This window comes from Schistocerca cancellata, chromosome 10 (assembly GCF_023864275.1).
Source record: "Schistocerca cancellata isolate TAMUIC-IGC-003103 chromosome 10, iqSchCanc2.1, whole genome shotgun sequence".
Lineage (NCBI taxonomy): Eukaryota > Metazoa > Arthropoda > Insecta > Orthoptera > Acrididae > Schistocerca > Schistocerca cancellata.
Window position 1 is genome coordinate 216,374,812 of NC_064635.1, and position 12,565 is coordinate 216,387,376.

The 12,565-nt window shown below is 43.4% G+C and overlaps 1 protein-coding gene across 4 annotated transcripts in view; it reads left to right on the forward strand.

Moving 5' to 3' along the window:
- LOC126106404 (cytochrome P450 4C1-like) overlaps positions 1 to 12,565 on the forward strand; it is a 160,736-nt gene that overhangs the window by 64,999 nt on the left and 83,172 nt on the right. For all 4 annotated transcript variants that reach the window (XM_049912675.1, XM_049912674.1, XM_049912676.1 and 1 more), the window contains one exon: positions 8,447 to 8,648. In XM_049912675.1, coding sequence (XP_049768632.1) covers positions 8,447 to 8,648 — 202 coding nt within the window. The remainder of the gene's footprint in view (positions 1 to 8,446; positions 8,649 to 12,565) is intronic.

Sequence of the window (12,565 nt, forward strand, 5' to 3'; positions counted from 1 at the left end):
ACTGCAATCACATCAGTGATGAAGGACATGATTTCCCGAATACGGGAGGAATTTCAGTATCGATGTGATATTGTTCGTCTCACTGATGGAGGACATGTTGAACATCTGTAAACTGAACTTGAGAGGTTCGTAAATATGTGTGTAAAGTTTCATATTCGCATATCTTTAAGTTTAATACACTACTGGCCATTAAAATTGCTACACCAAGAAGAAATGCAGATGATAAACGGGTATTCATTGGACATATATATTATACTAGAACTGACATGTTATTACATTTTCACGCAATTTGGGTGCATAGATCCAGAGAAATCAGTATCCATAACAACCATCTCTGGCCGTAATAACGGCCTTGGAACGCCTGGGCATTAAGTCAAACATAGCTTGGATGGCGTGTACAGGTACAGCTGCCCATGCAGCTTCAACACGATATCACAGTTCATCATGAGTAGTGCCTGGCGTATTATGACGAGCCAGTTGCTCGGCCACCATTGACCAGACGTTTTCAATTGGTGAGGGATCTGGAGAATGTGCTGGCCACGGCAGCAGTCGAACACTTTCCGTGTCCAGAAAGGCCCGTACAGGACCTGCAGCATGCGGTCGTGCATTATCCTGCTGAAATTTAAGGTTTCCCAGGGATCGAATGAAGGGTACAGCCACGGATCGTAACACATCTGAAATGTAACGTCCACTGTTCAAAGTGCCGTCAATGCGAACAAGAGGTGACCGAGACGTGTAACCAACGGCACCCCATACCATCACGCTGGGTGATACGCCAGTATGGCGATGACGAATACACGCTTCAAATGTGCGTTCACCTCGATGTCGCCAAACACGGATGCGACCATCATGATGCTGTACACAGAACCTGGATTCATCCGAAAAAATGACGTTTTTCCATTCGTGCACCCAGGTTCGTCGTTGAGTACACCATCGCAGGCGCTCCTGTCTGTGATGCAGCGTCAAGGGCAACCGCAGCCGTGGTCTCCGAGTTGATAGTCCATGCTGCTGCAAACGTCGTCGAACTGTTCGTGCAGATGGTTGTTGTCTTGCAAACGTCCCCATCTGTTGACTCAGGGATCGAGACGTGGCTGCACGATCCGTTACAGCCATGCGGATAAGATGCCTGTCATCTCGACTGCTAGTGATACGAGGCCGTTGGGATGCAGCACGGCGTTCCGTATTACCCTCCTGAACCCACTGATTCCATATTCTGCTAACAGTCGTTGGATCTCGACCAACGCAAGCAGCAATGTCACGATACGATAAACGGCAATCACGATAGGCTACAATCTGACCTTCATCAAAGTCGGAAACGTATTGGTACGCATTTCTCCTCCTTACACGAGGCACCACAACAACGTTGCACCAGGCAACGCCGGTCAACAGCTGAGAAATCGGTTGGAAACTTTCCTCATGTCAGCACCTTGTAGGTGTCGCCACCGGCGCCAAACTTGTGTGAATGCTCTGAAAAGCTAATCATTTGTATATCACAGCATCTTCTTCCTGTCGGTTAAATTTCGCGTCTGTAGCACTTCATCTTCATGGTGTAGCAATTTTAATGGCCAGTAGTGTAAATACATGCATTCGAAATATTTATATTGTTTTTGACACAATCTATATTATTACATATCATACGACCTACTAAAAACTTACTATAAAGTACTCATTTATCTCTCCAAAAGATTTGCAATTATTCGAATCGCGAATATGGCAGAATTGAATTGTTTTAGGAGTTCAGAAATGTGTTTTTCCCAGTTAAAATTCTCATCGATAGACACCTAATTTTTTTAAGTTTCCATCGTACTGTTTATTTCGTCATCATGTGCTACATTTATCGTTAGTGTAGTACCTCAAGATGTGCAGAACTGAATATGTTGTGTCGTTTTGAAATTGATGATGAGAGCGTTTGCAGAAAAACAATAGTATCTTTAAGTACGTAATTTAGCATTTTTGCTGTTGATGTATGTTTGGGTTGATTACAGTACGAGTGTCAGTAACAAAAAGAACTGATTATGATTGTTGTATATTAGGTGGAAGATCGAAACAATAGTGGAGCCTACATTGAGCCTTGGCCATCAGAAGGATCTCCCCTGTGTACAGGAGTTTAATTACTAAGTTTGTGCTCGCTTTTCATTAACCATTTGAATGTCAAGGTAACGATCTATCGTTACCACCTACTGAAGCAAATACTGTCAGGGTGCCGATTCGTCGGTACTCTGCTTCGTCTTGTTTAGTTTACAGAATCGGGCGAGAGTTGGTGTTGGCATGCTGATTACAGACGCTCTTTGCCTCGAGCTATGTGTAGGTCGATAGCTATCGACAATTGAGCATCGTTTCTGTGAAATATTAGCGTTCGATTATTCCGCTTTCGCATCGTTTGTTTGTTGACGCCGTGTTTCGCAGTACATGTTAACATTCTGTTGTTGGATTCTACGTTCTTATTTTTGCGCAGTACTGTTATTTATCATAGTTTCTGTGCCTTTTTCTTCACCATAAGAGTTTACAGTTTGTTTATTTTCTCCACTCTTTTTGACAAATGCAACCTACACCAGGTCACAGCAGGGGACTTACCGATGAAGGAACTTGTGAACTTTTAGAATGTACTAGTGTTACAGAGTGTTTTAGCGAAAGTAGCAACAGTTCAGAAAGTGACAGTGATGTACTTGACGATATTGTGAACGAAAGTGAAGACAAAATGGAAGATGAACAATACACTGAAGTACTTGCACCTGAAACACTACAGCCATTACCACATCCATTTGAAGAGCTGCCAGGACCGAAACATATGCCGCCAGCAGCATCTCCTGTGGTAGAATATTTCAATCTGTTCTTTACTACAACGTTGCTGCAGCTTATTGTAACTGAAACAAAACGCTCAGCTAAACAATTTATAACTAAACATACTGCATTGTAAAAACCGTATAAGAAATGGAAAAATGTGACAAGTACCGAGGTAAGAGGTTTTATTGCTTGCTTACTAAATATAGGACTCAATGAAAGGCCCACAATGCTCTCATACTGGAGCACAGGCATTTCCATGGTTTGGTAAAATATTTTCAGGTCACCGATTTAGGCATCTTATGAAATTCTTTCATCTTGTGGATAGTGAGAAATGTCCAGCAGCAGTCCATCCTGCTTATGACCCATGTATCAGGTACCAGCCATTGGTGAATCATGATAATAATGCATTTAGACATCATTACACACCTCATGAACAACTTAGTATTGATGAGAGTCTAGTTGCCACTAAATGTCACACTTCCCTATTACAGTAATTGCCAAACACACACCACCACCGATGGGGAATCAAATTCTGGATGCTGTGTGACTCTATAACGCACTATTGTCTTGGGTTTTATACTTACGGAGGTGCCAAAAGCCAAGAAGATAAGGCTGAGATTGCAAGACATGGCTTAGGTTACTGTGTTGTCCAGAAGTTACTGTGTTTGGGCGATTATTTGAACAAGGGGTATCATATCTCCGTGGACAACTTTTTCATGTCTGTGTTGTTGTTGTGGTCTTCAGTCCTGAGACTGGTTTGATGCAGCTCTCCATGCTATTCTATCCTGTGCATGATTCTTCATCTCCCAGTACCTACTGCAACCTACATCCTTCTGAATCTGCTTAGTATATTCATCTCTTGGTCTCCCCCTACGATTTTTACCCTCCACGCTGCCCTCCAATACTAAATTGGTGATCCCTTGATGCCTCAGAACATGTCCTACCAACCGATCCCTTCTTCTGGTCAAGTTGTGCCACAAACTTCTCTTCTCCCCAATCCTAATCAATACTTCCTCATTAGTTATGTGGTCTACCCATCTAATCTTCAGCATTCTTCTGTAGCACCACATTTCGAAAGCTTCTATTCTCTTCTTGTCCAAACTATTTACCGTCCATGTTTCACTTCCATACATGGCTACACTCCATACAAATACTTTCAGAAACGACTTCCTGACACTTAAATCTATACTCGATGTTAGCAAATTTCTCTTCTTCAGAAACGCTTTCCTTGCCATTGCCAGTCTACATTTTATATCCTCTCTACTTCGACCATCATCAGTTATTTTGCTCCCCAAATAGCAAAACTCCTTTACTACTTTAAGTGTCTCATTTCCTAATCTAATTCCCTCAGCATCACCCGACTTAATTCGACTACATTCCATTATCCTCGTTTTGCTTTTGTTGATGTTCATATTATATCCTCGTTACAAGACACTGTGCATTCCATTCAATTGCTCTTCCAAGTCCTTTGCTGTCTCTGACAGAATTACAATGTCATCGGCAAACCTCAAAGTTTTTATTTCTTCTCCATGAATTTTAATACCTACTCCGAATTTTTCTTTTGTTTCCTTTACTGCTTGCTCAATATACAGATTGAATAACATCGGGGAGAGGCTACAACCCTGTCTTACTCCTTTCCCAACCACTGCTTCCCTTTCATGCCCCTCGATTCTTATAACTGCCATCTGGTTTCTGTACAAATTGTAAATAGCCTTTCGCTCCCTGTATTTTACCCCTGCCACCTTCAGAATTTGAAAGAGAGTATTCCAGTTAACATTGTCAAAAGCTTTCTCTAAGTCTACAAATGCTAGAAACGTAGGTTTGCCTTTCCTTAATCTTTCTTCTAAGATAAGTCGTAAGGTCAGTATTGCCTCACGTGTTCCAACATTTCTACGGAATCCAAACTGATCTTCCCCGAGGTCGGCTTCTACCAGTTTTTCCATTCGTTTGTAAAGAATTCGCGTTAGTATTTTGCAGCTGTGACTTATTAAACTGATAGTTCGGTAATTTTCACATCTGTCAACACCTGCTTTCTTTGGGATTGGAATTATTATATTCTTCTTGAAGTCTGAGGGTATTTGGCCTGTCTCATACATCGTGCTCACCAGATGGTAGAGTTTTGTCATGACTGGCTCTCCCGAGGCCTGTCTACTCCCGGGGCCTTGTTTCGACTCAGGTCTTTCAGTGCTCTGTCAAACTCTGCATGTACTACAAATAAAATAGGTTACATTCATTTATGGTAATAAAAGTCTTAGATTAGATCGATAAATCAATAATATACATATGGATAAAAACACTAGGATAAGTTAGATGTAAAAGAGAAAATGTGATTTTTATAAACAGTAATATTGACAAACAGAGCTTCAAGTTGTAATAAAAACTATAGGTTAATATCTAAAGTATCCAGCCGGGAGATTACTTCCTCAGAGACCTCATGTACGCTGGTCAGATTTCCAGCATATTTCCGCAGGGGACGCTCTGTGACTGTGTGGTGTATTGTTTGTCGTCGGTGTCCGCAGTCACACTTGGCACTTTCAGCGATTCCCCACTTAATGCTTCAAGTCCTGGCATCTTCCATGCTTGGTGCGTATGCGATTTAGGGTGGTCCACGACCTCCTAGGTAAGTGGAATCCAGGAGGGACTCGTGTAGGATCAGCAATGAGACCTGCAGAATCGGGATTGGCTGCGAACCATTCTTCCCGCCATGCTGTTTCTGGTTGGAATCCTTCAGAAGTAAGTCTTTTTCCAAGTCTCCAGGAGGGTTTCCTGGACTTGCCTTTGAGTGGCATTGCAGTCCTGGTATAGCGGTAACTCGGGATTCTTGGAGCATTTCTCCCATTCCCTTTCCAACGCTGCTTGACGTCGTAACTTCGGTGGTGCAATATTAGACAGAACAGGTAGCCATTCTGTGGCTGTGGATTTCATTGTCCCGGATACGCTTCTCGTGGCTACATTCAGCTGCGTGTCTACCGTGGCTGTATGAGCGCTGTTCAACCATACTGGGCTGCAATATTCCCCAACAGAGTATACGAGTGAGAGGGCAGTTGTTTTGAGTACTGATGCCTTAGCTCCCCAGCTTGTTCCGGAGAGTTTGTGTAATATATTGTTTCTGGTTCTCATTTTTAAAGCTGTTTCAGTTAGGTGTTTTCTATATCTTAGCGAACGATCCGAGGTCACGCCGAGATATTTTGGGAATGGGTTATATAACAGCAACTGATTTCTAAAGGAAATTTGCGGTTTATAGCGAGCAAGCCTATTACTCAGATGGAAGGTGGAGGATTCAGTTTTATTTCTGTTTACTTTGAGTCGCCATCCATTAAAAAATTCATCTAGAATTCGCAGATCCTGAGTGAGAGTCATTTCTGAAGTTGTAAAATCGTTAGCCTGCGTCACCAAGGCTATGTCGTCAGACATAAATGTTCTTGCTTTCGTTTCTGGAAAGTCAGCGACATATAAATTGAAAAGTAGGGGGGCCAATACTGATACTTGTGGTAGTCCGTCATTTAAATTGTATACCTTGCTTACTTCACCTTTTAGGTGAACTTGGAATTTCCTGTTGGACAGCATGTTATTGAGTAGTTGTGCAATTCTTTTACGTGGAATTATTCTTAAGAACTTAAGAAGCATGCCTTTCCGCCACATGGTATTATATGCTGATGTTAGGTCAATAAACACGGCCATTGTTTTCTTCAGGTCTTCGAAGCCCTTCTCTATGTATGTTGCCAATGCTAGCACTTGATTGCTACAACTGCGGTCTCGTCTGAAGCCAGCCTGTTCTAGAGGAATGTGTTTCAAGATAGTTGGTGCAATTCTATTATACTCTCTCCAGCAGTTTATAGCAGACACTTAGAAGTGCAATGGGTCTATAGTCTTCAGGATTGTTACCAGATTTTGACGGTTTAAGGATGGCAATTATTTTAGTTTTCTTAAAAAGTTTTGGGAGTCTTCCTGTTGCGAGAATTTCATTAAACAGTGCAGTTAGCCACTGCACTGCACCTTGGCCAGCATGTTTAAGGAACTCCGGGTATATATCATCACAACCAGCCGCTTTACCAGATTTCAGAGTATCTAGGGCTGAAACAACTTCGGCTGCAGAGATTTTCTGTGCAAATTCGGAAGGCTGTGCTTGAGACATTTTAGACTTTAGCTCATGTTTTATTTCTTTGGCTTTCTGTTTGTTGTTGTTGCTTGGTGTTCTTGTTATATTGACAATCCTGGCTGCTATTTTGTTAGGATTTATTTTGTCTGATAAGATATTAACTTTTGTGGCACTGCCAAGCTTTCTTAATAAATTCCAAGCTTTCTTACTCGAGTGTTGGAAAGACATGTTTTCACTTAGTCCCATCCATTTCTTTTGCCTAGCTGAATCTAGGGCCGAAATCAATTCACCTGCTATCTTGGTGTCTCGAGTCGTTTTAAATTCGTCATACAGTTCTTGACATCTAGGGCTCCATCCAGGAATGTAGTTCTCTCTGTAGCCTCTTGGAATATGTTTTCTGGCAATGGGATGAATTAGTCTAACAAAGCGGTCGTAGTGCCTATCTTTAGGTGGAATAAACTGAATAATATGATCAACCTCTTCAGAGAATTTTTCCCATTTGGCTTTTTGGAAGTTCCACCGTGGCTTCGGTATAGACTTCACAAGTGGGATTTCGAGTCCAATTTTCACCAGTACAGGTCGGTGTTGGCTTCTAGGGGAATCACTGAGCACCTTCCTGCTGCTCTGCAAGGGTAATCCTTTGTTGTTAGTGGTAACGAAACAGAGATCGGGAGTGTAGTCTTGAGCCCATCTAGCTGAGCGGAATGTCCCTTTGTCCTTCCCGTCAAATAGTAAGAAAAGGCGTTCCATTTCAGCCCATTCTGATACTTTCTCACCATCTTCATTCGTGGTTCTGTAGCCCCATTGTGTGTTATGGCTGTTGAAGTCTCCAATTACTATTCCTGGATGTGGAATATTTTGAGCAGCTTCATTTACCCATGGTTGTGCTGGGGGCTTATAGATGTTCACAATCTCTGTGTTGGCGACTTTCAGCCTGATGGTATGGATGTTATTTTCCGTTTTTTTTTTTTTTGACATCTGTTACCTCTTCAACATCATTCTTGATATATCTTGCAGATCCGTAACTTGCATGGTATGTCGCAGCAGCTAACGTGTAGCCAGAGAGCTTTGGGTTTCGTCTGAGCAGTGGGTTTCCTGTAGTAGAACAACGTCCACCTTGTTTTCAATCAATATTTGAGTGAGATACTCACTTTTTGCTCTGCTTGTTCCCTCTATGTTTAGCTGTAAGAGCCGGAGGGTATTCCCTAAGTCCTTTGTCAGGTAGTTCATGGCAGAACTGTTTTGCTTCATTGCTATGTATCCTCCAACAGCTGGGATATCCTAAGGTAATTTACAACCACCAGAGGTCCAGCAGCCTATATCTGCAGACTATTTAGCAGTAACTTAGTTACGTTGCCCGGGGTACGCCACTTGGAGGCTAGTCTGCTTTGTACAGCCCGAGGACTGTGCGGGCAGAGTACTGCACCTGTCTAGAGCAGTGCAGTAAAGCTTCTTCTCGTGTGCTTCATCTTTTCTGTAACTTTTTGTTCCAGTGAGTGTTGCAGTTTGTGCAAACTCCATGTCAGCAAATGAAAAGTCTGGGTGCTGTTGTCGTGGTGGCAGGTTCTACGTGGGCTCGAAACTGGTGATAATGGTCGCTCACCCAGACGACGTGCAGCACATCCTGGTGACGTCCAAGATGGTGGAACGAGATCCCCTGACCACGAACGTTATGCGGGTCGTCGTCGGCGACGGACTACTCACCCTCAACGGCAGCCGCTGGAAGACGCACCGCAAACTCATCAACCCCACGTTCCACTCTGAGGTGAGTCCAAACCAACCTCTTAAGACTTACAATTTCTTTTTTTAATCTTATGGGACTTAACTGATGAGGTCATCAGTCCCTAAGCTTACACACTACTTAACCTAAATTATCCTAAGGAGAAACACAAACACCCATGCCCGAGGGAGGACTCGAACCTCCGCCGGGACCAGCCGCACAGTCCATGACTGCAGCGCCATTGGACCGCACGGCTAATCCCGCGCGGCTAAGACTTACAAAGCTCCTCTAAAATACACTGGTGGAAAATGATAAAGCATCATCATCTTGCTGTGGTCGCAGATAAGGGCACTTTAATGTCATCCTGCACAAAGTGTAGGCTTTTTGTGATCTCTATCTCGGGGACAGAGGCGGTTCGTGGTGTCAGTACTAGGGAAAGCTGAAAAATTGTTGTCAACGTGAGTCGGAATTTTCTTTGGTTATTTTTTTTTCTCTTTTTCATTTATACTATCTGTGTTACGTAACATGCGTAAAGTTATGTATAAAACACTGTACCTGTATAGATTGTAATATGAGGACAATACCCAGAGAAAAAGCAAAAAATGTGAAATCAGAGACAGGCGAAAGACAGTTGAATGGAAAGAGGCAAGTAATGGTGTTCGTTGAACTAGTTGGCAGTATGACGGGCGAGAAACGCAAAAGTTGAAACTTCCTGGCAGATTAAAACTGTGTGCTGGACCGAGACTCGAACTCGCGGCCTTTAATCTGCCAGGAAGTTTCATATCAGCGCACACTCCGCTGCAGAGTGAAAATCTCATTCTGGGAACGCAAAAGTTATTACAAGACACTAAGAATTAATTATTGGTGTCAAAAGCGATGTGCAATAAGAGGAAACTGTCCGAGGTCGAGTTGTAATGTTTAATGTTGTACTACACTTACTTAGAGAAAAGAAGGATACGGTTTGGTAAGTCTTTAGTATAAATGTTGTTCATAGTAAACTATTTCCCACTTGCTTAAATATAAAATGAGTGTTCTATCTTATATGAATGAACTCGGTGCATATGAGCATTTAATCTCCGTCCCATTCGAACATCTTACAATTCACTGTTCTACATACACTGAATTTCTAGAAATTACTATATTACAGCTGTCCATAAATCATATCCATCCACTAGGGAGCAAATAACGTAATATTCAAGAAAAAGAGACACCACACTGAATACAGCTCCAGAGATTTCAACATCACTTGTCATCTTCTTACGTCAGGAATTAGGCGTAACTTTCTCGTATATATCTTTGGACATTGAAACCACTGACAGGAGAAATAAACAATGTAAACAGTCCCACGAGTGCTTAGCTAGAAACAACATACTGCTCGACATTATACTTATTTGGTTGTGGTGCAGCCTACGTGTTTAGTAAATAAGAATCCGAGATACCATGCAGTTAACGATATATTAGAGACAAAATATTTTGGAACCAGTGATAAACTGATTAACAACTTGCAACTGGCGTATTACGATTTTAGTTAGCAGAAACTGTAATATTTTGTAAAATTCTGAGGTGGCGATGTTGTGTATTTGAATGTTTACACGTGTATTCTAGATACAATTTGGCACTGAAATAAAAATCAGTAGCAGAAACACATTTGTGAAGAACTAAAATAGAGTAATGTAAAGCATACAGATACAGTTAGTTACAGATGTGATCAAATTTTCGACTACGAGCGAGGCCTGAGGAGTTTTTACTCCTCTTCAATTGTCTCTCAAGAAACTTTATCTTGGATATTTCAACCTAATGCGCGCGTTGTGAATACGATCAAGATACACCTGAAGTGACAACAAAGTAAATAACATTATTTGCCAATGAGAAACTTGATAGTAACTGAAAGTAGCGGCACACGCTTTTCGCCCTTATTTCATCCAACCGTTTGTGAAACTGCAGCTGAATGATGTGTCTTATGTTAGCATATTCTAATGCTCTCTAGTGTGACATCTGAAAAGTTAGCATGCCTTTACCACAGAACAGAGAACATGCAGAATGGATATTCTGCTATTGTCCATGCGCCAAAATTTAGTGCACGTGCGCGAGGACTGCCATATTGAAATCGAGTCAACAGCTATGTCTGGAGCCAAAGGCGAAACGATTCGTTATGTTTATTCTATTAATTATGCCGTTTAGCTGCTGGGCTTACCTACGTGCAAACAGTTGTTTGATGTACTGCTGAAGTTAAAGTTACAGAGCAGACCACACAGTGAAGTAAGGAGAGTTTCCCCATAAGGCGGCTGTTAGCAGCAGCACGTGAGAAAAAATAGTTTTCCGATTTTCCTGACGTTTAACTGTAAAAAAAAAAAATACTGCATGTAAATGAAGCAAAGCTATATCAACTCCTGGAGTTAATTTTTCGGTACAGCTTCTCCTTATCCTTCAAAAGTTAAAAAAGACTTGTTTCGCATTTGAGGGCTTTCTTCACTACTGTATAGAAGACCTTTCATTCGAATCTGGGGAAACTAAGTGGCACACACAAGTGATTTATTTCATGTCTTACAGTTACGTATAGCGACTCGATGATGAAGTATCTGTTTTTACGACATTAGTCACTGTTACTGTGATACTTCTTAGAACTCTGCACCGTGACATCTGAAGGGTTTCCGCGAAATATTTGGCCACTGGCTTTTTTACGTTTTGCTCATTTTCAGTGCTACGGTGCTGTGTACTAAACGTAGCTTAAGTATCGGAACTGGTTTTATACACTCCTGGAAATTGAAATAAGAACACCGTGAATTCATTGTCCCAGGAAGGGGAAACTTTATTGACACATTCCTGGGGTCCGATACATCACATGATCACACTGACAGAACCACAGGCACATAGACACAGGCAACAGAGCATGCACAATGTCGGCACTAGTACAGTGTATATCCACCTTTCGCAGCAATGCAGGCTGCTATTCTCCCATGGAGACGATCGTAGAGATGCTGGATGTAGTCCTGTGGAACGGCTTGCCATGCCATTTCCACCTGGCGCCTCAGTTGGACCAGCGTTCGTGCTGGACGTGCAGACCGCGTGAGACGACGCTTCATCCAGTCCCAAACATGCTCAATGGGGGACAGATCCGGAGATCTTGCTGGCCACGGTAGTTGACTTACACCTTCTAGAGCACGTTGGGTGGCACGGGATACATGCGGACGTGCATTGTCCTGTTGGAACAGCAAGTTCCCTTGCCGGTCTAGGAATGGTAGAACGATGGGTTCGATGACGGTTTGGATGTACCGTGCACTATTCAGTGTCCCCTCGACGATCACCAGTGGTGTACGGCCAGTGTAGGAGATCGCTCCCCACACCATGATGCCGGGTGTTGGCCCTGTGTGCCTCGGTCGTATGCAGTCCTGATTGTGGCGCTCACCTGCACGGCGCCAAACACGCATACGACCATCATTGGCACCAAGGCAGAAGCGACTCTCATCGCTGAAGACGACACGTCTCCATTCGTCCCTCCATTCACACCTGTCGCGACACCACTGGAGGCTGGCTGCACGATGTTGGGGCCTGAGCGGAAGACGGCCTAACGGTGTGCGGGACCGTAGCCCAGCTTCATGGAGACGTTTGCGAATGGTCCCCGCCGATACCCCAGGAGCAACAGTGTCCCTAATTTGCTGGGAAGTGGCGGTGCGGTCCCCTACGGCACTGCGTAGGATCCTACGGTCTTGGCGTGCATCCGTGCGTCGCTGCGGTCCGGTCCCAGGTCGACGGGCACGTGCACCTTCCGCCGACCACTGGCGACAACATCGATGTACTGTGGAGACCTCACGCCCCACGTGTTGAGCAATTCGGCGGTACGTCCACCCGGCCTCCCGCATGCCCACTATACGCCCTCGCTCAAAGTCCGTCAACTGCACATACGGTTCACGTCCACGCTGTCGCGGCATGCTACCAGTGTTAAAGACTGCGATGGAGCTCCG